The sequence below is a fragment of the Pempheris klunzingeri genome, chromosome 3 (genome assembly GCF_042242105.1).
Source record: "Pempheris klunzingeri isolate RE-2024b chromosome 3, fPemKlu1.hap1, whole genome shotgun sequence".
In the NCBI taxonomy this organism is placed as follows: domain Eukaryota; kingdom Metazoa; phylum Chordata; class Actinopteri; order Acropomatiformes; family Pempheridae; genus Pempheris; species Pempheris klunzingeri.
Genome location: NC_092014.1, coordinates 13,668,702 through 13,693,184, shown reverse-complemented (window position 1 = coordinate 13,693,184; position 24,483 = coordinate 13,668,702). Strand labels below are relative to the sequence as shown.

At 42.6% G+C, this 24,483-nt stretch overlaps 1 protein-coding gene across 6 annotated transcripts in view; it reads left to right on the top strand.

Moving 5' to 3' along the window:
* apbb2b (amyloid beta (A4) precursor protein-binding, family B, member 2b) overlaps positions 1–23,222 on the top strand; it is a 43,724-nt gene extending 20,502 nt beyond the window's left edge. For 3 of the 6 annotated variants that reach the window (XM_070856419.1, XM_070856418.1, XM_070856421.1), the window contains exons 5-18: positions 3,755–3,999; positions 4,729–4,860; positions 5,414–5,485; positions 6,254–6,304; positions 7,480–7,565; positions 7,878–7,938; positions 9,764–9,910; positions 10,522–10,649; positions 14,334–14,448; positions 15,919–16,006; positions 17,988–18,071; positions 18,175–18,290; positions 18,919–19,098; positions 20,285–23,222. In XM_070856419.1, coding sequence (XP_070712520.1) covers positions 3,755–3,999; positions 4,729–4,860; positions 5,414–5,485; positions 6,254–6,304; positions 7,480–7,565; positions 7,878–7,938; positions 9,764–9,910; positions 10,522–10,649; positions 14,334–14,448; positions 15,919–16,006; positions 17,988–18,071; positions 18,175–18,290; positions 18,919–19,098; positions 20,285–20,455 — 1,676 coding nt within the window. In that variant the 3' untranslated portion in view covers positions 20,456–23,222. The remainder of the gene's footprint in view (positions 1–3,754; positions 4,000–4,728; positions 4,861–5,413; positions 5,486–6,253; positions 6,305–7,479; positions 7,566–7,877; positions 7,939–9,763; positions 9,911–10,521; positions 10,650–14,333; positions 14,449–15,918; positions 16,007–17,987; positions 18,072–18,174; positions 18,291–18,918; positions 19,099–20,284) is intronic. The other 3 variants (XR_011587157.1, XM_070856422.1, XM_070856423.1) reach the window with 3 other exon arrangements.
* Positions 23,223–24,483: the final 1,261 nt, after the last annotated feature.

Genomic DNA, 24,483 nt, shown 5'->3' with positions numbered 1-24,483 from the left:
ATTGACAAAGCCGTGTTGTTTTCCCAGGTGTGTGTCAAATTCCTCTGTGGATGTTGCGGGTTAGAGAGCCAATATGACACTGCTTTCACACAGAGGAGCCAAAACACACACGCACACACACACACATGCACGCGTGCGCACACATGCGTGCGCGCACTGAGTCGAGGAAGGTCATTTAAAGAAGTTCCTCACATTCTCACACAGCAACACGCATTATAACACTTGCAAGGAAACATGGGTTGAATGTGGATGAGTGCAGTACAGCAACATACGTTTTTTTGTCAGTCACGCTACTTTTTCTCTCTTTTTCTCCATCTTTATCCATAATCTTACCACCCATCAGTCAAACTGGGTCCTCCTCTTTGCTTCTTTATCAGCCCTACTGTATGTCTCCCTCCCTCTCCGATCCTCCTCCTCCTCTTCCTCCTCCTCCTCCTCCTCCTCCTCCTCCTCCTCCTCCTTGCACCTCCTCTGGATATGATACTGAATGAAAGATGATCTGGGGGTTGCCAGGACAACCGAGATAGGCGAAAGGGAAGGTGGAAAGGATCGACAAAGTGATAAACAAGGACAAGTGTGCAAGATTTCCACTTTCCTTCCATGTGCCTGTGTGTATGTTTGCAATAGGACAGGGAAGAAAGGGGAGGCTCATTTCAGCTGTTGATGTTGCTGATGCTCTGATAGAGAAAGGAAAGAAAACAACAGTAAACATAGCTCAGCTGCAAGGGGTACACAACCTCCATCTCTCCCTGTTGTTCTATCTATCATTCCCTCTATTTCGCTCTGCCTCTCTACCTCCATCTCTCCCTGTTCTCGCTTGCACCCCCCTTCATTCACTCTTTTCTCTCTCTGCCTCTCTTTTCACATCATGCTTTCCCTGCCTCTCCGCCTCAACGTGTCTCCATGTCCCTCTCTCTCTCTCCTCTTTTTTTACCTCACCCCCTCTATCGCAGTGTCTCCCCCTCTCTCTCCTCTCTCTGTCTCTTTCTGTCTCTGCCTGGGGTTCTCTCTTTGGTCACAGCACTGGGCTTTGCTGTATGAGGCAGCTAGCTAACTATGATGCTGGGGAAAGACTACATGCTGGCCATTGTGATTGTCAATTACGAGGGTAGGTGCATCTGTCGGACTCGCCTGGAAACTACAGTGCGGGGTTAGAGTTTGAACGCTGTCAAAGTGTGTGTGTGTGTGTGTGTGTGTGTGTGTGTGTGTGTGTGTGTGTGTGAGAGTGAGAGTGCAAGCATGGGTATATGTGCCTGTCTCTTCCAACACAGGGATGAAGTTTTTCCCTGTGATGGTATCGTTCTCTGAATATCTGCCATAAGACTCTGTGGTCTGTGCATGCTCTATTAATGCGTGTGTGTGTGTGTGTGTGTGTGTGTCCTGACTGAATGTGTGCATCGCTCTGGTCATGATAGTGTGTATGTATGGTGGTGCTTACCAGAGAGAACATGTGTATGTGTGTGTTTTGCTCCACAAGCTCACTGCTCTCCCCTCCCCCTCTGCCTAACTCTGCTCTGGCATGGAGCTGCATGCTAACCGAGGCTATCATAGGCTAACTGCTTTGTAGCTTCTCTGTGGCACATTTCCATGAGCTGCATAGGTGCATGCCAGTTGCTAGCCTCAGTGTTGGTATGCTTAATCTTTTCCTTCCACTTCCACACTTGCCACAGTGCTTGCAGACGGTGACACTGCTAACTGTGAGGCATGATATACCACTCGAGCCAAGCCAGCCTGAGCACTAAAACAGTGCTCACTCTCTCTCTCTCTCTCTCTCTCTCTCTCTCTCTCTCGTTCCCTCTCTCTTTCTCACCCTTCCTCTCTGTATACGTGCATGCTTTAATCCACATCCAATAGTCTGTTCATCTCATCCTGGCATCCGTTCTCTGAGTCACCATCTTCCCTCTTGCTCACAGAAGAGACACTCAGGTTCTCTGTGATGTAGTTTTACTGGCTCTGACCTATTTTTTTTTTTTTGCACATGAAAGACTGCAACTCCCAGAAGGCAGTTCTTCCCAGCTCCTTGCTTTAAAGCACAATCTTAAACCTCAGTGGATGTTTGCTTATGCCAAGAACATATGTGCACATTTTGCGAAGCTTTGTGGCTGATTTCTGTTCCATTAAATAAACCAAAGTCTTAATAACTTGTGTGTGTGTGTGTGTGTGTGTGTGTGTGTGTGTGTGTGTGTGTGTGTGTGTGTGCATCTGAATTCCTTCTCAATCTGGACCGACCCAGTTGTCATGATGACATATGGCCTGCCGTCATGGCGACAGGCCCATGGGCTGTGTTTCATCAGCATGGTCAGCAATTTGAGAACTCTTTGTGCAGTCACACACACACACATATAGACACAAAGACACACAGCAGCACCAGCTGACCAGGCCCTCACAGCTTATATCACCTTTATGAGTTGCTACACCACCTAATGCAGTTGTGGTTCATCTTTACCACCACTGCCAATATATCAGCTTCACACACACAAAAATGCCATCAATAGCTGTGTGTGTGTGTGTGTGTGTGTGTGTGTGTGTGTGTGTGTGTGTGTGTGTGTGTGTGTGTGTGTGTGTGTGTGTGTGTGTGTGTGTGTGTGTGTGTGTGTGTGTGTGTGTGTGTGTGTGTGTGTGTGTGTGTGTGTGTGCGTGTGCGCATGAGCGCATGAGCAGAGGAAAGGGGACAAAAAACAGACGTCAGTTGTAACTGTAGTCTAAGGTAAAGATGTATTTTCCTCCGAGGGTTTGTGTGTGTGTGTGTGTACCTTCAGATGAGATGACAATGACCGGGCTGATAAATATTGATCTTGAAACATAAATGACACAAATGACGTGGTCCCTCATTTTTGCCTGGCTCTGGTTTTGTTGCCTCCTGCAATTTCTGTCACAGATGTTTTGATTTCAGTGTTGGTGGTCCTCCAGAGAAGCCTCTATCTAAGCTGAGTGCTCAGCCTTTCTCGCGTTAGTAGTGGACGGATTTTTTTTAAATTTTGTTTTGTTACATGAATATTTGAGGCAATCTGGCTTGTGGCATAATTCTGGACAGCTGGTAATCCACCCAGATCTATCTTATAAATCTTGTATTTAGGGGTTTGGACCAATTAAAAAAAACTCAGTAAATTAAAGAACCCCGTAATGGATCCTACACCCATGGAAATGGGCGAGCAGATTTGTATGATACTTCAGAGAAGACGCTAATACAAGTACTAGGGGCCAGAAAATAATACTATATCCTAATTTGTGTCATGTCAAACAAGTCCTAATATATTTAAACTCTACTTTAGGCAAGTTAATATGGACTGTATCTAGCATCTGTTTAACTGTTCTAAATGTGAAAGGATTATTTCTGCTTGTGTGTTTTTCTTATGTTTATTTGGAATGTATTATTTGCTTTATCATTTAGAAATGTTTAAGGTCTGTGCATGGGTGTGTTGCACAAATGCCACAAATGCTTAATAAGTTTCACTCACTTGCTGTCTGTGGAAAGCACGGCTGTTACATGACAGCTGCAGCAGATGCTGGTAATCCCAGTCAGCTGTTGATATCGTTTAGTATGCGAGCGTGGGAAGGTTAACTTCGACTTAACAGAGGCCGATTTGATCATGTGGAAGAAAAATCAGTATTCTGTTGTTTGCGGGCAGTCAGACAGGTGTGTTGCATTTGTAAGTTAAGTATGTAAGAGGTCCGTCAGTTTAATGAATTTATACTTTTTGCCTGTTGACATCAATAAACCATCCAAATGTGTGTTTTTCCATCTTTGTGGCAGATATCTGGAGTGAGCAGTCGTTCCAGACAGACCCTGACCTGCCTCCAGGATGGAAGAAGATCACAGACATGGCCGGTATCTACTATTGGCACATTCCTACAGGCACCACTCAGTGGGAGAGGCCTTCCACCGGCCCAGCACCCCCTGGACAGACAGAGTCCCAGGCCCTGGGCGACCACACAGCCTCCACACCACGTAAACACTCCCTGGGCTCACTCAGCCCCTCACCCACTCCTGACCATGAGGTGAGTGACAAAACAGCTAACCTACACATGTGCATTTTAGTTTTTTAATAATTACAAATTAACTTCGGTCACATGTCCAATTGTTCTGTTTAACTGTGATGGAAAATGGTTTGTTAGCCTTCATGGCAGTGATCAGGCTTAAATTGTGGTTTGAAAACAGTCCGAAGACCATCCATCCATAGTGTAAAGAGATAATGAGGAACAATGGGAAAAATAACGAAGTCTCAATTATAAGTTAACATAAAAATAATGAACTCAAACCTAGATTAAAATACAAACATATGCTGAACAATAGCCAAATGTGAAAAAAATAATAACTAATATTATAATACAATTTAGTCAAAAATAAAATCCTCATTGTCAGTTTAGAGTGAGTTTGTATAGCTGTTCATTATTATCAACATTATACCAATTAGAAATGCCATGCTTGTAAAAATGAAAATGTTGACCTTGACCGTGATCTTGACCTTAAATTAAGTTGCACAAAGCAGAACACGGGCATAAGAGAAATTAAAAAATAAATATCAGCACCCTATGTGTTGCACTAAATCACGCTCAAGCTCAGTTTTGGTCTTAACAAGCGAATTAATCCCTGAATAGCCACTCGGCTCTGTGAGGAGTAAATAACAGAACACAACTATAAAGATGAATTGATAATAGCAGTTTCTAATAACTGTGCTTCTGTGTGTGTGTGTGTGTGTGTGTGTGTGCTTGCATTCGTGCGTGTAGTCGTGCCAGGCAGAGATTTTCTTCAGGGCGTCAACTCGCTCAGGCAGCACCACCTCTGACAGCTCAGTGGAGCCTCTCTCCACTCATGAGCCCACTCTCACCACATGTGGATTTGTCAACAGCTGCTACTTTGTATGTATCCAACAAAAAGGGTTTTTTGTTTGTTTCAATGTACTTACTGTTTGTGAATGCTGTTGTAAGCATTAATGCTATGCCTCCATATGGTAATTTTAGACCGGGCAGTGTTTTTATCTGATTGCATGCCTGTTTTTCTGTTTCTGTAGACTGAGATTAGTGGAGGATTGGCAGAAATATGCAACTAGACAGCTGGGTAAAGAGACAGAGAAAGGACTCCAGTCAGTCAATCAGTCAATCATGCAGAATGATGGAGGGAAACGGAGAGAGGAAAGGAGATTGATAGAGAGGGCCACAGTGTAGATAAAATATTGATCCAGTGAGAATGGACTGATGTTGACAGATAGATGTGCCAGAATCTCAATCTAGCACATCTATCTGGCAGAGACTGATCTGCAGACTGCTCGAGTGGTCGCCTGTGACACACGAGCTAAAATGGCAGACAGACAAACATGGTGAAGTATCATGTCTGCTGAATCCTCACTATGCAGATTTTAGTCATTGTTTTAATGCTTGGTCTCCCTCTGTCTCCCTCTCTGTCTCCCACCAGCCTCGCTCCACATCTCTACAGGGGATGCCTGATCAAGAGTGTCACTCTCAACATCATGAAGATGAGGACAAGGTAGAGCTCTTTAGCATTTTTCCACATTCCCTTCCCTTCCTCACACACACCTTTCTTCTTCTCTTTTGGCTCAATAGTCTTAAACGTAAATTATGTGTGTGTGTTTGTGTGTGTGGCACAGACAGAAAAAACACACCTATAATGTCTGTATGTGTGTGTATACTGCTGTATATGTATGTCTACTTGTATCACATACAGTGCAGTTTGCAGGTATTTGGACTGTGGCTTGTTTTCATTTGATTTGTCTCCAGTGCATTTGAAATAAAACTAAGACTGAGATTAAAGGAAAGATGGTTCAGTCAGAGTGCAATATGTTAATACCTTCACACCAAGTCCTCTTAGGTATTTATTTTCAGAGCTTAATATTTACTTTACTTATTTACTTTATTGTAGTGTTTTTTGATTTTTGATTTGTCTTGACTGTTGTTGGTGGCTGTGGTAGAACTGGAAACAAGTGTCACTGTCCAAATCTGAGTGTGCTCTGTGTGTTATATTCTACTAATCAAGAATCAGTAGATTCTCAGTAAGGAGGTGAATGTTCAATGGGAGCAAGAAACATTTGAGAAAACATTTTAAAGTCTTGATTGACGGCCTTTAATTTAAGAAATGTTTTGTTGGGTCGCTCCTTATTGCAACAGGCACTTGGTGTGGAGTGAGCTAGTTAGCTAACAGCCTTGTTCTGTCTTTCTTCCCTTGCTCTCCTCCCACCTTTGAACCCCAATCTTTGTCCCACCACTATGTGTGTACATGTTTTAACGCTGTGTGTAGAAACAGCCCTGGAGTGATTTTGGCGGAAAGATTGATAGTGAAGTGTGGAAGGCAAGTATAATGCACCCAACGCCAATGAAGCTTGTTCTCGGACTATCCTCACCCACTCGCTGAGTGTGTGCATTTATGCATTATGTGCGAGAAATTCACTGCCTAAATGGACGCATGTGTGGCTGATGCTTCAGCATAAATGTAACTGCACCAACCACAGCATTTGCTCATGCCTGAAATGTGAAACTTATTTGGCTGCAGCAACACACTCAAGAGGTTGTTCCTTTTTCTACTTGTGTCCAGAAAATATTGTTGTCTTTCTTTCCTGCTGACACATATCTGAAAGTGTTTGCGCGCACAAGTGTATGTACATACTACATGTTAACTTTCTTCCCTTGACGCGGCATGCCCCATTACACATAACACACCTTCGCCATTTCTCCATCCAGCAAGGCCATTCCGCCCACACTTGGATGCATGCTGGCATAAGCTGTGTGGGGTCAAAATATTTACAGTTTCTGCAAGGTTTGTGTCTTAAGCCCCTCTCCCATGTGCCCTGTAACCCATGAATGTTATAGCAGTTAAAGATATTGGTGTTGTACTGGAACAGGAGCCAATGTGACTTTTGTTTTAGATGCTCAGCGGCCCATTAGACCAAAAGTACCAGCTTTCCTCAGACAAGCATGTAATTCTTTCAAGAGCTCCATGTGTACTGCATGGTGGTCTTTACACGTGTATGTTGGTCTTCATAGATTATGAAGCTTTATCTAACAATAGGAAGCTCCAAAATCTGAAAATTGACGCCAGACAGGACTGTAGTCGTAAGCTATGCTGTCAGAAAATATACTTAAAAGTATTTTCTACACAATACACTTAAAATACACTGATGCTGCTGTAAGAGCAATGTGAATTTGATATCCTCTTGCTTAAATGATCAAAATACATCTAGATCACTTTCACATAGCAACTACAAAGTGCCTAAAAATAAAACTTAGTACTGGAGACGACAAGGCTTTTGTCTGTCTGGAGCTGTTGTGTCCTGTGGGATCAAAGGTTTTCTTCATATAAGAGACCTGTGAACAACAAAAGCTACGTCTGAACCCAGACAATTTTACCAGACAGGATTGCAGGTCACATGGGTAAAATGGGCTTTAAGTTTGTTGCCTTTTGCGCCAAAGATGTGGGGTTTAATTTGGTGTCATTTTGCACACTCTGATGTCTCCTCTGTGTACCAGGACTTGCAGGCAGCAACGGTGAACCCTGATCCCAGTCTGAAGGAGTTTGAGGGTGCTACACTTCGCTATGCATCACTCAAGCTAAGGTAAAGTACCTGTACAGACACACACAACCAGACACAAAATCTACCTCTGTGCATGAATCTCTGCAAGCTTGTTTGGTTAGTTTCTCTAATCTTGTGCTTAATCAGTGTTAGAGCTAAATGAGGTCAGACAAAGCAGGAAGTTGGTTCTTATACACAGGAAATGCCTCCATGTTCTCTATTAGTGTAATGACTGCCTGTGGCCTTCACACGCAGGACAGGAATCTTGTTAGTAAAGCAGCTAATGGTTGCACTGGTAAACATATAACTACATCCTGCATTTTTTTTTTTACCTTTTTTAACTTTTATTTCCAGGAACCGTCCAACAGTCGAAGAAGAGGAGTCCAGCAGTGTCAACAGTGATCCAGAAGCAAAGGTGAGGAGCCTTTTTCCAAACTAGACTTCAGCTCAAAGTCTACATGGTGCATGTCTATCTTTAATCTATCTGTAATTGGGGCAGGCAGAATCAGTAATCTCATGCACAATGTTAAATTCTGATACGTTACTTTTAAAATCTGTAGAATATAGCAAAGGTTTCCACCACACATGGCTTCTTGACATGAAATGATGCTGTGTGTATGTTTGAGTCTGTTGATGTTTAAAGCCTGTTTATTCATGGTGGTGTTTATGTTCCTGTGGCCTCCTGTGCTCTCATCTGAGTAAAGAGAGATTTAATCAATACTGCCACCAAGTGGTGAAACAGGGAAGTGCAGTTCATTGCTGCACTTTGGTGCATTAATAACCTCTTAAACATTCAAAGCCAACATTCTGCTGATACCTTTACCGGTAATTGTCAGCTCAAGGTATAATAATTAATTTAGAATCTTGAATTTAGAATCCAACTTATTCAACAGAAAGAAGATTCACTGTTCGTTTGATCTGGTACAGTGTGATTGCATCCTGTCACTAACTGCAGCAGATTGCAGGAAGGCTAAAATACACACCAAGGTGTGTGTGGCTAAACCATTGCAGATTAGAGTTGAAAGCCAACATTCAGCTTGATGACGTGGTGCTGATTTGGCTGTCTGGTGCCTGTTTCCCCCTCTGTGTGTGTTTGTCTGGCAGAAATTCACAATCCTTAGCAACAGTGACACTGTGATGAATACCAGACACAAACACAGACCCATAGTCAGTGCATCTGGTCCGGTAGCACACACACACAAACACACACACACACACACACACACACACACTCTTCAAGCAAATAGCCCACGGCAGTATCAAGATTGGATACCTACCAAGAAAGTAAAATACAAAAAACATCCCATACAGCAACAGTTTCTATTATGCCAAAGTGTAGAACACTGACCAGATAACTGCTAAAGCAGACGATAAAGCATTTGTTAAAAAAACAACTAATCCTTACAAAGAAACATACTTTTAAGACACAACAGACTATTTGTGTCCTGTTGTTGCTACCACCTGCTGGTCTGAATCTGTAACACAACTTTAATAAGACTGCTGTCAACATGGAGAGCACCATTGTGGGAACCCTTACCCTGTGTATTCATGTCTGCACATGTGTGTGAGTGAGTGAGTGAGTGAGTGAGTGAGCCAGACACTCATCAGCGCCACTCAGCTGCAAGTCAACAGCTATAAACACCCCCACACTGAAGACATCATGCTGCTGTCTGTCCTGCTGTGAAGTACTTATACTTTGTGTTTGCCATGGCACTGTTCTCACACAAGACACTTTTCATGCATGCATACTTAAATGTGTTCGATTTGAACATTTGATTCACATGTGAGCAAGTCTGCCACAACAAACTATGATGCCACTGGTTAGTGTGATAGTGACTCACTTTATTTTCTGGCTCTCACCTCTGTTTCTCTCTGACCTCTTTCATCATTGCTCTCAGTGGTCTGCAGTTCTTTCTGAATGGACCGCTGAAATCAAGTGAATACTTGCTGAGGACAGACAGATGGGTCTCTCTCCTGTCCTCTCTCTTGGTCTCTTCTTGTCTACCAACATGCGTCCTCATCTTTTTATCTCTGTTTTCATTTTGGAGGAGTTCAAATTGTTGTAATGGCTGTACACGCATAATCCCCAAGTTTGTCATTTCAAACACGAAGGAGTTGCCATTTAAAGTCGTGTAAAAAATGACCTTTAAGCCTTATTGGAGCTGGTCAGTGTACAGAAAGTCGTGATATGACTCTAAGTATTGTGCTGCGATAGCATCATCACTTGGTGTGTCTTCCAGTGTTTTGCCGTGCGCTCCCTGGGATGGGTGGAAATGGCTGAGGAGGACTTGGCTCCTGGAAAGAGCAGCGTTGCTGTTAACAACTGCATCCGACAGCTGTCCTACTGCAAGAATGACATCCGAGACACAGTTGGCATCTGGGGAGAGGTGAAGAAGAAACTGTAGTCATACAGTATGCATGTTTCTGTGTTTTGGTTTGGATGTAAAAAGAAATAGGATGACAAGTTCACAGTAGTTGGAAATAAAGGATTTGGAGAGGAGGAGATTTTGTAGAAAGCCAGGAAGGAGACTTAAAAGGTAAGGGCGGAGCAAAGAAAAGAGCAACAGAAGTTAGCCGGGGCAACAGTCTTCTGAAATGTATGTCAAAAGATGGAGGGAGGAGGGGAGGATGAAGAGCGGAAAGTGGAGCATTGTTATGAAGTCTTTCTCTCTCTCTGCGGTGGTTATGTTTAATGTGAAGTGACAGAACAGAGAGAGAGAGAGAGCTTCATCCCTCTCTCAATAACCTTTCATCTCCCAAGCCCTCTTTTTAAGGTTTGATAATTTATTTAGAGGCGCACACACACATGCACACCACACCGTACAGGCACACACAGGCAAATACACTTTAATAACTAAGTAAAAGAAAACATTTGACCTTATAAAGGACCTCTTTTTTGCAATGCCTTGAGCTTCAGGAAATAAAGATGCCATGTTTTTGTGAGGGGATCTGAAGAATTTGTGTGTGTATGTGTGTGTGCGCGTGTGTGTTTGCTCAGGGGAAGGACATGTACCTGGTGCTGGAGAATAATATGCTGAACCTAGTCGACCCCATGGACCGCAGTGTGCTTCACTCTCAGCCAATCGCAAGTATCCGGGTCTGGGGCGTTGGCCGGGACAATGGCAGGTCAGTCATCGTGCCAACCACATCCATTTTTTTTATCCTTATTTTTACTTGTCTTCATGATTAATCATAAGTGTGTAAGAATGTCATTTTGTGTGTGTAGGTTTCCTTTTTTGTTTTTAATCAGAATGCATACTGCAATTTAAATCATCTTTAGCATTTCTGCAGTGAAAATATCCTGAGAGATTCCAGTGTTATTTACCAGTCATCTGGATCATGACTCATTGAGGCTTTTGTTGTTTAGGTTTAAACGTTTAAAGACCTTTAATTGATTGATTAGTCACCAGTGTAAATGAAGTCAATGGTGCATCACACACACTCAGTAAAAGGTCAGGGTAACAATTGAGGGCATCAGAAGGGTGGTGTGGTGACAGGCCGGAGAGATGAGTTAATGATTGATGATGAAGGGATGCTAATGAAAGATTAATTCATCAGTACAAAGGAGAGGATGAGAGGGAGGATGGCCTTTATTCTCTTTCACCACAAATCTCCACCTGAGTCTCTGTCCCTCGTTTTCACCTCAGCTGAGCTCAGCACAGTCGGCTTCACGGAACACAAATTCGCACACAGCAGCGGGCTGTCTCAGTGCCGGGCGCCTCCGAGGTTTGATATTCCTGAATTTGTACGTTTGAGTAAAAGCAAATGTGCCTCACAACCGTTTGCTGCATACATGAAGGTTAAAATGAAACTTTTGACAAACACAGTGTGGTAATGCTGCGGGGCGACCAGTGAAGGGCGCTCTGCTCTGCTGCTGATTCCACCAGAAGAAACAGAATGTAGGTTATCAGGCACAGCCGGGTGATGTGGACTGGGGAGGTCGGTAGCTACTGTATAATTCGAGCTGGCACGTGCTCACACATGTATGCACGCGCACACACACACACACACAAGCATGAGTGCACTCAGGAAAAGAGACGAGGCTAAAAGCTCTTGGCATATGCAGAACTGCAGAATTCAGTTGCCTCAGGCATCTTGTTCTTCTTTAATTCACACAAACATTCACACACATGCATGCTGTGGTATGTAACAATATATTTAAACAGTAAGATGACCAGGTCAGATAAAATAATGTGTGCTTTGCTTTTATTTCTACCATCGACATCTACATATATAGCAGGAAAGTCAGAGCAGTGGGAATACCTCAGCTGCAGCAGAGGGAGGGGGGAGGAGAGGAGATGGTTAGAGGGAGCAGGAGGAGGAGGAGGAGATGGGGGTTTTGGCAGGAGAGAGGGAGAGAGGAGGATAAAGCTGCTGGGGGGGAGGTATGGTTAGTGCTCACTGGGTGTGGAGCGGACAGGTTGAGGAGAGTGTGCACGCCTGCAGTATCACCAGGAATAGATGGTATGAGTGTCTAAAGACGCTCCCGTACCCAGGATTACCAGCCAATATAGGAAAGCAAACCACTGTGAGTATACTTGTATACCTTTTAGCTTACTTTTGGAACCATCACTTCTGCTCCTTTCTTTTATTATTAAGTAGTGGAAAAAAAGAGGATCAGACACGGACACGAATGATCAGGCCTCTGTCTGTAGGGGATGCTGCTCAGCAGGTAGTTTGTGGGTTGATTTTTACAGCCAGTGTGAGGTGTGCCTGTCACAGATATACAGAGACTCAGGCTGAGTGTAAAAAATCAAGCGTGGGTGCATGCGTGGTGGCTGGCTTGTGGGTGGCTAGAGGATGTTCTAAAGGAAAAGAGTTAGTTTGCAATGCTGAGAAGCTCCAAACAAAGAAATGTGCAGTAGTTCAGGACAGAAATAAGCATCAGACATTTCTCTTCATCGTTTGAAATGTGCATCCTAAATTCATTCCACAGCTTTGAATACTAAATACTAAAGATGTGTTTGTAGGAATCCAGAGATTTGTTGCACATCTTTGCACATTTTACATTTTGTTTTTATTTATTCATGGGCGAGTTGGAGCAGGGGTTTTCCCTCTGTGGCTCTCCCTCTCTGTCACACACACTCACACACCCTTATAACCCTGCGATAGACTGTAGTGGTTGTGTCAGTATGGGAACAGTGCCCCAGTGCCTCCCCCTCTCCTTACCATGTGCCATGAAACTCATTATCGCCATAGAGATTACAGATTCCCAAAGCAACCTTGACATTTTCAGGGGCGTCGGCATGATGATAAGATTATATTCGAAATGAGATATCACCCCCCGCCTCCCCTTCTCTTTCTTTCTCTCTCACTCTTTCTCTCTCCCCCCCTCTTACTTTTATCTTCTCTTCTCATCTCGCTGTTTTATTCTGCCCTCATCTTTGCACTTTTATCTTTATCATGTACATTGTTGCAGTTCACTTCCAATTTCCTCTCCCAGTATTTCACATTTCTCTCATCATACCCCGCACTGTTCTGACTCTCCCTCTTAGTAACTTCTCTTTTTAATGTGGCGTTTAGAAACTCCCATCTCATTCCCCTTTATTTCTTTTAGGAAACACAAACCATCAGCAGTCAATTAAAGCTAATTGTGCCCATTCTGAACATCCTTCTGTTCTGCTATTTCTCCCTTTTCCTTCATACATTTTCAGTTTCTATCAAAAAACATTGTCTGCATTGCTGCTTAGACCCCTTCAACGCACATGCACACACACATGCACTTTCTACACTGCTCCTGAAGCCATGTTTTTGGGACGTTGTTCTGTCAGAGCTAAGAAAATGACACAGTATATAACTGTGTATTAGTGTGTGTGTATTATTGCCTGTTTACCATCAGTATGTCCCCCAGTAGGCAGCTGGTGGATTTTTTTCCCCTCTTTTCTTCTACTAACAGTCCTTCCTTTCCTCCCTTGCTTCCTTGGACACAGAGAGAGGTAAACACATTCCTTCCTTTAATCCCTCCACCCTCCTACAGTATCTCTCCATCATCTCTGTCATTCCTTATTGTTTAATTTCCTCTGCGCCTCATTTTTCTCGTGTTCAAAGTGGCTCTTGATGTACTGGAGCATTGTGCGCAGACACTCACAGATGTAGGAAGTGAAGGTGACCTCCTCTGTCTTTCTCTGTCTACAAGCATTTTTTAAAGTGCACACACACACACAGACACACACACACACACACACACACACACTCACACACACAAATCTTTCATGGAGAGTCTCTCATGGGGGCTGGACTCTGAAATCTTGTTAACCCTCAGGCCTGTGTTTCCTATTGCATGACATATTGAAACACAGTTTGAAGGAAGTTATTTAGATTAGTTTTTTTCTGCATGACGTAAATCAACATGTGTGTGTGTGTATGTGTGCACTGCACTGGTTTTAATTTGGTGCATCTATATTTCCAGTTCTTCTACGTCTTCATTCCTCTCTTTCTCTCTCTCTTTCCCTGCGTCTCCTTTCCTTCTTCTTTTCATCCCGTCTATTCATCGGACTGTAATTGTTTTTGGCTCCAGTGGGCCCCAGGGGGAACGTTTTTCCCTGCTGTCACTCATTCAACTCCCTCTTGCATCACCCTACTCTATTGATCTCTGGGGTTCATCGACTCGCAGTACATGTGTGTGTGTGAAAATGTGTGTATGTGTCCTTAATTCATCCGACTGATAAAGGGCAGTTGATCTCTCCAAGAGCTGTCAGTCTCAAAGCATCACACACACACACACACACACACACCTCTCCTCTCATCTTCACCTGCCATTTTTCTTCTGTTTGTGTGTCTTCATTGACCCAGTGTTTTCCTTTCTCCCAGGGATTTTGCATATGTGGCGCGAGATAAAAACACCAGGATCCTGAAATGTCATGTGTTTCGCTGTGACACGCCAGCCAAAGCCATCGCCACCAGCCTGCATGAGATCTGCTCCCGGGTAAGTGGCACGGGCTGGAGAAGGGTCCAGAGACACAAGGCCAAGTTTGGATTTGGCAGATAGACAGATAGATGAAGCTCCCGCTTATTGGACGAATGTTCCCTCGAACACTCAACAGGGAACTCTGGGAGACAAGAAAACGTAGTGCTGATGGTCATCATCACATTTCAATTTTACAAAAAACACTAAACTGAAACACCTTGAATAATAGGAAAGAGAACACTTCCAAAGCAAAAACAAGACATTTATGCATAACATTTACAAGCACCTCTAGTTGTGGTACCCAAGAAAGAATATATTCATTCAACATATTAAAATGCCCAGCCTCAAGAGTGCCTATATCGTATTTACTATTCCACAATCCAGGCATATGTTTTAATCTCTGCAGTCCTCAAAAAGTCCAAAAACAAGATTAAACTCATCTGAATTGCAGGCCAAGCAAAGTTTTCTTCTCCCAAAATTCAGTAATCAGAGTTTTCTCTGCACTGCATGTCCACTTTTAGATGAATACAGATTCAAACAAGGTTGGAAGAACTGCATTCAAACCGTGTCTTTTATCGCCTTTACTTTATTCTCATTCATTTGGAATTAATGGGCTTCCCTTTGTCCTTGTCCCAATAAGAACACCTTTATAGCTGTAGAACTTTAACTCAATTTTAGAAAAGATCTTTCTTTATGCAAACTCATAATTTGGGGTTGAATTCAATGTACTGCTTTGAAAGGGGTTTTTTTAATAGCCCCTGTCATCCACAGATACCTTGTTATGACCATTGACTAGAACAAAGTGTGTTCCTGACAAGTCATTTGTTAGAAGACAAAGGTGGAGAGGGAGCTATTTGTCCTTCTTCTCATCCTTTATGCTCATACTAAGTGTCCCACATCTTACCGTCAACCTAAATTATGCAACATCGAGTCTGTTCAATACAGACTTTTCACACAAAATAGGATGAATAAGGAAAGGCAGAGAGTTGGTCACAGCAGGGGATGCTGAGATGCAGAATCACTGTGACAAACTCTGATTGAGGACATGTATAATTTATGTGCGGTGTTCCAGGCGTGTGTGAATGATTTTTGTTTTCTTCCACCTGGTTCTGCGTTTGCACATACAATATATGTTTCTCTCTGTGAGTTGCACTGCAGGTAAAAGCTTTTACCCTGCTTTGGAAAGAGGATTTTGACCTGGTTAATGTGTGTGTATGCGTATGTTTGTGTGTGTGTGCTCCCCAGGTGAAATGGGTAGACAGCGTGACAGCATCAGGGGTGAACCTGCTCCAGGTTTTCCCGAGCTCTTTCGTGTCGACTCTTTCATCTCCCCCCCTCCTCATCCTCTTTCACTTTCACACATTTTTGTCTTTGTCTCTTCTCCCTCCTCCCCAGTGTCTCTGCCACGGTATATGGATTCTGCTCTGTTTTTACACACTATTTCCTCATACTTCTGTATCTGCTCTCGCTCCCCTCTCTCTCCTCCAGATAATGACAGAGAGAAAGAATGCCAAAGCGATGGCAGGAGGCTCTCTCCATGACAGGATGCAGGCAGGACTAGATCTCCCTTTACAAGGTAGGCTTCATACACAGAGGGCCTCACCCAGAGTGTGAGATAGCGAATGTAATAAGTGACGTGCATGAATAGACGCATGGCAGTTATCACTTCTGTTGCACACACTGCATGCTTTTTAATCTCAGACCCATTTGTCTGATGACAGTTTAGCCTCTGGGGGCTAGGGCCAATGTTTGGGGCTTCCAATGTTGCCAGTAGATATACATATAATGGATAATGGATATCCAGGCCAAGACTTCATCTTCCATGTGTGGGTCATTGTTAAACCCATATCAATGCAGATAAAAACAAACAAAGAAAAAGATTAATCGTTGTCAGATGATAGTCGATGGGTTCTGAGATTGCATTACAGCCAATGTGTCCGGCCTGTTTTGCTCCCCACACGGACTGTTTACCTGGATGCAATCAGAGCTCACTCAAACATGATTAGTCAATACAACTCGAACTACAAAAAGTAACCAGAACAATTAAAATGCTAAAATCGTATCACTTTCCTACAGAATCTGCATTCATATGCAGATTTCTGCTTTTAGAAATTACTTGCTTTCAAGCTGGTCATTTGTAAGAGCAGAAAGTCTTAAAAAAGAAATTGTCATCACAGCATCGTCTGACAAGTACGACGTGAAGCATCAATGCAGTTTGATTAATAAATAATTTTGTGTATTTCAAAAGATCCACACTGTCACTGGAGTTTTCCTATAAACAAAGCCATGTTTTGTGTGGTGTTAACACATTTTGTGTCCTTGATAAATGTGTTGAATGCATCTCCTTCCTCATAAAATATTTACATAGGTGATGTTGTTTTTTTTTTTACATTTTGAATCCTGCATTGTTTATAGCTGTTTTTACAAGCTTGCAGTTCTCTTGTTCCTTGTGCTCATTGCACAACACAAAGCACAATACAATCAAAACAGGGATTCACTTGTGACAACATTGCTCCTCAGCTCTGATAGTCATTAAAACCATGACAGGGTACCTTTTACAGTTTTTTTTTTTTTTTTCCAATTTGTAGATTTAGGGGTTGATGGTCCACGAGCAAAATGTGCCCATGTTCCATGATCACCTCACCTTCACGTTGTCAAATATACAGAGGAGACGTGGAGGGAGTTCCTCATTTTTGAATAGTCTGACAGATAGTGAATGTAAACAGCTAAAAAGTTTTTTTTTTTTTTTTTTTTTTACAAGATATTGTTTCTTTTTAAAAATAAAAAAGGAATTGGTGTGTATTTTTGACTTAAATGGCTTCTCTCATGCAGTCATAAACATGATAACAGCAAGATATTTTCTGTCACTGTCACAGATATTTCTGTCATCATCAGTCACTGTTCTCTCTCCTGTCAGCTCTCTGTTACACCGTCAGAGAGGAAAATGATCGCCAGTGCTGCACTGTCACTTATATAAACACGTGATTAGACAAGACGCAGCAACAGCTCAGTCTGCTGCTGACAGCTCATCAAATCAAACAGCTGCAGTGTCTCTCTCTCCTTAAAATACGAGAAACTGACATCAGCTCTTCACAGGAGGACCAGGAGATTCAGTGGGAGGATGTGCAATTATACTCCACTGTGCCTGTCCAGAGCAGCTTGCTGTTATGAAATGACAACATCTAGTAAACAAATAGTATATTAAAGAACTTTATATTGAGGTCATCTTTTAAAAGCAGAACTGAAGACTAACTCTCCCGCTAGTAGAGTTTACAGTGCATGAACCGAAGCCTAGAGCAGCACGGAGAAGAAGAATGTGTGTTTGTGAATTATACTGCTGTCACGTTCTGTTAAATTAAACAAACTCGAGAACCAGAATTACTTAACATCACATTCCTCACATTGCTCAGTCAATAGCCAAGTCTGTCACAGTGCATCTAAAACATTGTGACATTTAGATATATCAGAAATATAAATGTGCACCGTTGGTTGTTTACATGTAATTAAATATTCATTCTAATGAGCAGCTGTTAAATGTGTGTGTGGATTCTCCCCAGCAGAGTTCCCCACACCAAAGACGGAGCTTGTTCAGAAGTTTCAGGTGCTCTATCTTGGGATGCTGCCTGTGGCCAGACCAATAGGTCAGTCTGACACTCAAACACAAAGGAAGTTGTTGATGTTGATAGTCTAACTTCAGGTATGATTTTAATTTTGAATGTTTGTTTTTAACATCCTCTGCTCCAGGCATGGACATACTGAACGGAGCTATAGAAAGTTTAATTGGTTCCTCCAGCAAAGAGGATTGGACTCCGGTAGCCCTCAATGTGGCAGATGCTACTGTCACCATCAGCAAAGAGGAGGTGAAAAAAGCAAAGACACACACACCTGCTATTACCTGCAACTCCCCATGGTTCTAAGATCTGATAGGATATGAAAAAAAACGTCCACACACAAGACAAAAAGTGGTGGTAACAGGCTAAATAGTTTTGGCGTTATGGGATTTACTGAACTTTAGGTCGAAACTTTATTTCCTTCAGTCACCACAGTTTAAAGTTTTACAAAAATGGTAGAAAACGCATCACTTGTGCGCTGGACTGAAAATACTTTTTTTGACACTGTCAACCAGAAAGGTAGGTGCCTCCACGGAGCAATGACACAAAATTGCCGCTAACCGTCGCAAAAACTTCACCCCCCGTTAAATCTTTACAACATTCAACCATGCAGATGACAGAAAATTTCCTTTTTTTATTTAAGTGAAGTAAGTGAAGGATTTCAGCTGTAACATAAAGACACTTAAAGCCCAGTTCCTCCAGTTTATTAGGAGGCTGCAGTTTTACGCGGCACCTCCCCTGTATAAACTTATGTAACTATATGAATGCCTACAAGTGCTGCAAGTAAAGTTCAATAACGTGGTTTACAATTAGAATTGTACATGTTTGTACCCTACTAGTCTTGACTAATCTCATACTCGCACGTTTCTGACTCCAGGACGAAGAGGAAGTGCTGGTAGAGTGTCGTGTTCGTTTCCTGTCTTTCATGGGCGTTGGGCGCGACGTGCACACGTTTGCCTTCGTCATGGACGCTGGCGGCCATCGTTTTGACTGTCACGTCTTCTGGTGCGAGCCCAACGCTGGGAACGTGTCGGAGGCTGTCCAGGCAGCGTGTATGGTGAGTCACCGAGCAAGAACACAGAGCTGACGACACGACTCAGACACACCGAGCCGACTCTGATGAGCTTACATTAGAAATAAAGGATTGTCCCACAGGTATAATACTGTTAACATTTATTACAATAATGTGGTCTGGAGTTACTTAGATTGCAGTAAATGAAGTGTATGTAATTACTACATCACCATGAAAACTAATTCAAGTGATCACCTTGTTCTCTAGACTGTAGGAGGATTAGAAATGGGTATGTTGTGTTTATTAATGGTGTGAAGAAAAAAAATTTTTTGTATCCAGGTAAGAAGAATCAACATCCTTTTCCTTAGCAAAACTTACGAAACCCTTTATTTAAAATCCTCAGAACATTTAAAACCTTATGAATATGTTGAACTCTATGTATCAAATGCAAATGCGATATTTTTAAACAAAGGTTATCGACACTTAAAGGACAGGCAGGCGTAGACACTTAGAGCTTCTCCTCCTGAAAGTGAATGTCCTTGTCTGCAGTTTAGTTGGGATCTTTCAGTCTTGACAGATGGGTGTTTTACTGTCCAACCCATATGCTGTATTCAGTTTGTAACGGGGCCCTCTGTCAAAGCACTGTTGGTGTAAAACATGCATTCAAACCAAGAGATGCCTGAAGTTAAAATTAAGTGGGTTTTCAGCATCAGTTGTCTCTGGATGTCCTAGCAACTTTATCTAGCATAGATTTTCTGTTTAAAGTTAAGTGTTTTAGATTGCGTTACCTGTTGTTTACTGCTTGAATTAGTAACCACTGCAATAAAACCATAATACCATTATAATGTCCAGAATGTACAACCCAGAATGCCCTCTGTGAGGTTCTGTTATAATGCAGCCTATTAGTGGATTTTACTCATCTTCTGACCTCTCTGCTGTGTGTGAGTCACAAGATTAGTCGACTGCTGGCTGAGCTATTGATCACACAACAGAACTTTGGATATATGGACACACACACACACACACACACACACACACACACACACCAAAACTGATTCACAGTGACAAGAACCATCAGTCATTATTATTGATCACAGCTAGCAGCCTGCAGTCCAGCTCTCACACACACATGCACACACACACCTCCACAGTTGTATACTCAGCAGCTGTAACTCTACGTTATTTACAGTATGTCTCTCTCTTTCCGTCTTTCTCCCTCTCTCTCCTTCAGCTGCGGTACCAGAAGTGTTTGGTGGCTCGACCCCCCTCCCAGAAGGCCTGCGGCTCGTCACCCCAGAGCGACTCGGTGTCCCGTCGGGTCTCGACCAGCGTGAAGAGAGGCGTCCTGTCTCTAATCGATACCCTCAAACAGAAGAGACCCGTCACTGAGTTGCCACAGTAGCCACGGTCAAGCACTGACAACTCCCTGCCACAACCCCCTATCACCATGGTAACTAGTTTCATCGCTGCCAAAACCTGTCGCCACCACAGACCCCAGTAACCATGGAAACAAAGCAAAGCCTCAGGGTTCGGGAAACCCTGTCAAAATTCCTTCGCTCTTCAGGACTAAAATTGGAATTTCACCTCAAGAGTTTGTCAGCTCCTGAGCAGCAACTCAAAATTGTTTTCTTCAAAAAGTGAATAAATAAATAACTGAGATGAATAAAGACAAGAAGGAACGCCCACAGTGATGATCCTAAAGGTGAACATGTACATAGAAGTAACTCTCATCCCCCTCAGCACAGAGAAGGAGTGAGAAGAAGAGCAAAAACTGACGAAAGTAGGAAGTGCTCCTTCAAGCACAGCACGTGTGATGAGCGAGCTCGTTGCTGCCCAATCCGCTGATCTCTCCATGCTCTAAATGTATTTGTGTCTGTGCCTGTGCTGCCAGCATGACCGTGCACACCTGGCCACACCCCCGTCATTCACCTGGATGTCCTTTTTAGTCTGTAGTCTGTAGTGGCTCCCCCCCCCCCCCCCCCCGGTTCCTCTGCCTCATTGTCCTCAGTAGACTTAAACATGAAGTAAAAGGAAGGAAGGAATCATGAAAGCCATCAGTTTGAAATGAATGAAAGAAGGACGCGGCTACAGACTAAAGAGACTTGGCCGTCAGTCTACTCGCTCTCACACTCTCACACTCCTCCCTGTTCAACTGATCCTGCATGAACTTTTTATATAAAAATGAACCATTCTAGACAATATCACTACACTGCTGCTGCTCAAAGAGACTGAAGGGGTGAGAAATCCGAAGCCACATTGTTTTTTTCGTCTTCTTATTTCTTTGTTTCTGTGCAAGAATCAGCCAGGAGGGTTTAAACGAGCGGTGATCTTTCACCCGAAACATCCTTCATATACTTCCTGTTTACTTCTATGTCTTTTTTCTTTTGCCATCCCTCGGAAAAAGGCAGATGATAGCCATAATGGAGGAGGAGGTGGAGAAGCGGATACGGACGGATTGTTACCCCTCCCTCCTCTTCTCTCCAGTACTCGACTGCTGCTCCAAACACAGGAGACATCAGCATGCTGCTGCTGCTGCTGCTGCTGCTGCTGCTCTTTGATACACATGCTGGAGGAAATTTGACAGATTATTCCTTTTAAATCCCACCTCAAAATCAGTCCTCAGAGACTTGATGTCCACTAATAAAAGGGGATTGGAAACAAAAAGAACGGCGAGAGGAATCATGTACAGAACAAGACTGGAGGAATGTGTTTTGTACCTGGGAATTGGGGGTGATGATTTTGTCCAGGAGAGAAAGAGACACGCGTCACCTGCAGCCTCGGCTGTTTTTCCAGAGGAAAGCCGACAGAGAGACGTGCTGACTCAAACTAACGGGCCTTTCCTGGGCTGCTATCTATCTGTCTCCAGGGTTCTGTTCACTTGAATGCGCCTTCTCTGTTTTTCCATCGCCCACGTTACTGTACGACTGTTTTCATCAGTGCCACAAGATCATTTGCTTTTGGTCTGTTTTCTGTAGTCTCTCCTCACACAAATCTCAATTCAACACTGTTAGCTCCTTATTATCACATATCTGACAAGCTTGGATGTATGATAATAACTCATGAAGTCCTTTAATGCAACTTAAATAAAAACATTTTCCAGCTGGCGGTTCTCTTGGACGTGGGGCACCAGATCAATACTGAACCTCAATAAGTGATCGTTAGCTAATCCCCTCTACCGGACATCGAATGTCTAATGAATGATGAATGTTAAGTTAAGACAGTGAGTGTGAAAACCGATATGCGATACGCCAATAGTTTGGGGGGTTGCATCTTTTTGCAAGCTGATAAAATCTGCTTGTGACAGTCAGCCGCTAAAATCATTGGTCGCAGAATGAGAAGCTGCTTGTTTTTACCTCTGTGTGAAGTCAAAGAACCGTAATTTTTTAGAAATTACTATGAGTTGTTCCCAAACTGCCCATATGCCGTGTGAGAAACTAAAGCTCAACAGGTGTAGCAACAGTAACATTAAAGGGGGGTCGGGGTTTAGCCAAAGGTCAAAGGTTAAGGAGCTGGAGTGTGATTGAGATTCTGATGAGCAGATTCAGCCACATCACCTTCTTTTGTCACAAGGATGTTGAAATGTGAATGAGATGACAAAGCGTGTGTGTACATAATATCAATTTAACGTAACATTTGGCATTAATCATTGTTATAAGCTATCTTTTCATTGTGAATGTCTGTAGTTTTTCTATTATTTTCTTGTAATGAAATGCCTTTTTTGAGAACTCACCAAATGGCCAAAGTGTAAAATACTGATATACATTGTTGTAGATAAGAAAAATACGAGAGCAAATAATGAAAAAAGGAGAGGTGATTGGAAATTTTCAGAGTTGTCAATTAAGTTGATACTGAATTTAACTGAGCAATTATCTATGCATTCTTTTGATCTTGAGAAATGGAAAGTCGTAAAAAGCCTTGCATGCCCTTGGATGGTTGAAAGAGCGACTGTATGTACTGAACAGAAATATTTTTTATTTTATTTATTCTATTTTATAAAGGTATATACTGATTTTATTAGTTGGGGCGAGTAAAGTCTCTGGACTCGGTGTCATTGTCTCTGTCCCTGGTTAACTCACAACGCTACAACAAGCTCCGCTTTGCAGAAACAGGCAGATTAAGGAAATATATGTTCACCTTGTACAGTGCACTGAGAGCTGGGAGTCAGGAGGAGGAGGAGGAGGAGGAGGAGGAGGAGGAGGAGGAGGAGGAGGAGGAGGAGGAGGAGGAGGAGGAGGAGGAGGAGGAGGAGGAGGAGGTTAGTGGACTCTCAGCGTCTCTGTCAAGCTCACACACATAAACAACAACAAACACACACATTTCCCACAGATGGATGTGTTGGCTTCCGTTTGCTGCTCACTGATTTGTACACTTTATCAATGTAACCAATTGTGAGAATAAACAGCATTATAAAATAAAACACCGGGCTCTGTGTGTCTGCATGTGCATTAAGGCCGCAGCTTTGTTTGATTATTGATTATCCTTTTTTTTTATTCATTGATTTAGTGTGCGATTTGATTGTTCGGAGATGTAGCAGCTCACCTCTTATACCACCAGTGTTTTTCAGATGGTTTTAATCAGTTACATTTTGTAGAGTCAGTGTGCACAAGTTCAGGAAAAAAATGTTTGACAGAATTTTTCTATTTCTTTCCTCTGTTAGTCTATAAAATGTCAAAAGTCCATCAAAAGTCTCCAAAGACTAAGATGAAATCTTCAGTTGATGAAGTCTTTCTGAATAGGGGACTGTACTACAGTTACTGGGGTGGTGAGGGGGCATTTAAAGACCCTGCCAGGCGTTATTAATATTTTCTTTGGATTCTTTGGATTTTAATTCTGAAGTTCCTCCCAATATCTCAAAATAATATAAAAGTACAAGTGAGTTGACAGCATCATTCCTTCCAATGGTAGCTCAAAATGCAAACATTTTAAGGTAATGCACTCCCTTTTAACCATTAATAAAAGTCTCCACGTGTTTCACAAGGGAAGTATGAAATAAAACTTGGAGCTGGTGTGAAAAAGCATCGTTAAAAACCCTCCACTGCCCTCTCAATGAATTCAGAAAACATTTCCCTCTTTTTTTCAGCTCACCCTCATAATTTACACACAGTCCCCAAATGTTAAACATGTAAAGTGGTCTCAATTTTTCTCATTTTTACATTTAAGTTCATATGTAGCATGTTTGACTTGACACAATAACTCGGCAACAAATAGTTCGTTATGATTAGCTGATCAATTAATTGACCAGTCACTGCAGCAGAAGTGTGTGTGTGTGTGTGTGTGTGTGTTTTGGCACCAGAAATCAAGAAATGAGTGAAACTGCTAGTTTCATTTTCAGGTATTTTTATTTCTATGCTCTAACATAATTCCTTTAATAAGCTGCCATCTTATGACATAAATATCACAGTTAAGTACATTCTGGTTCACATTATTCAG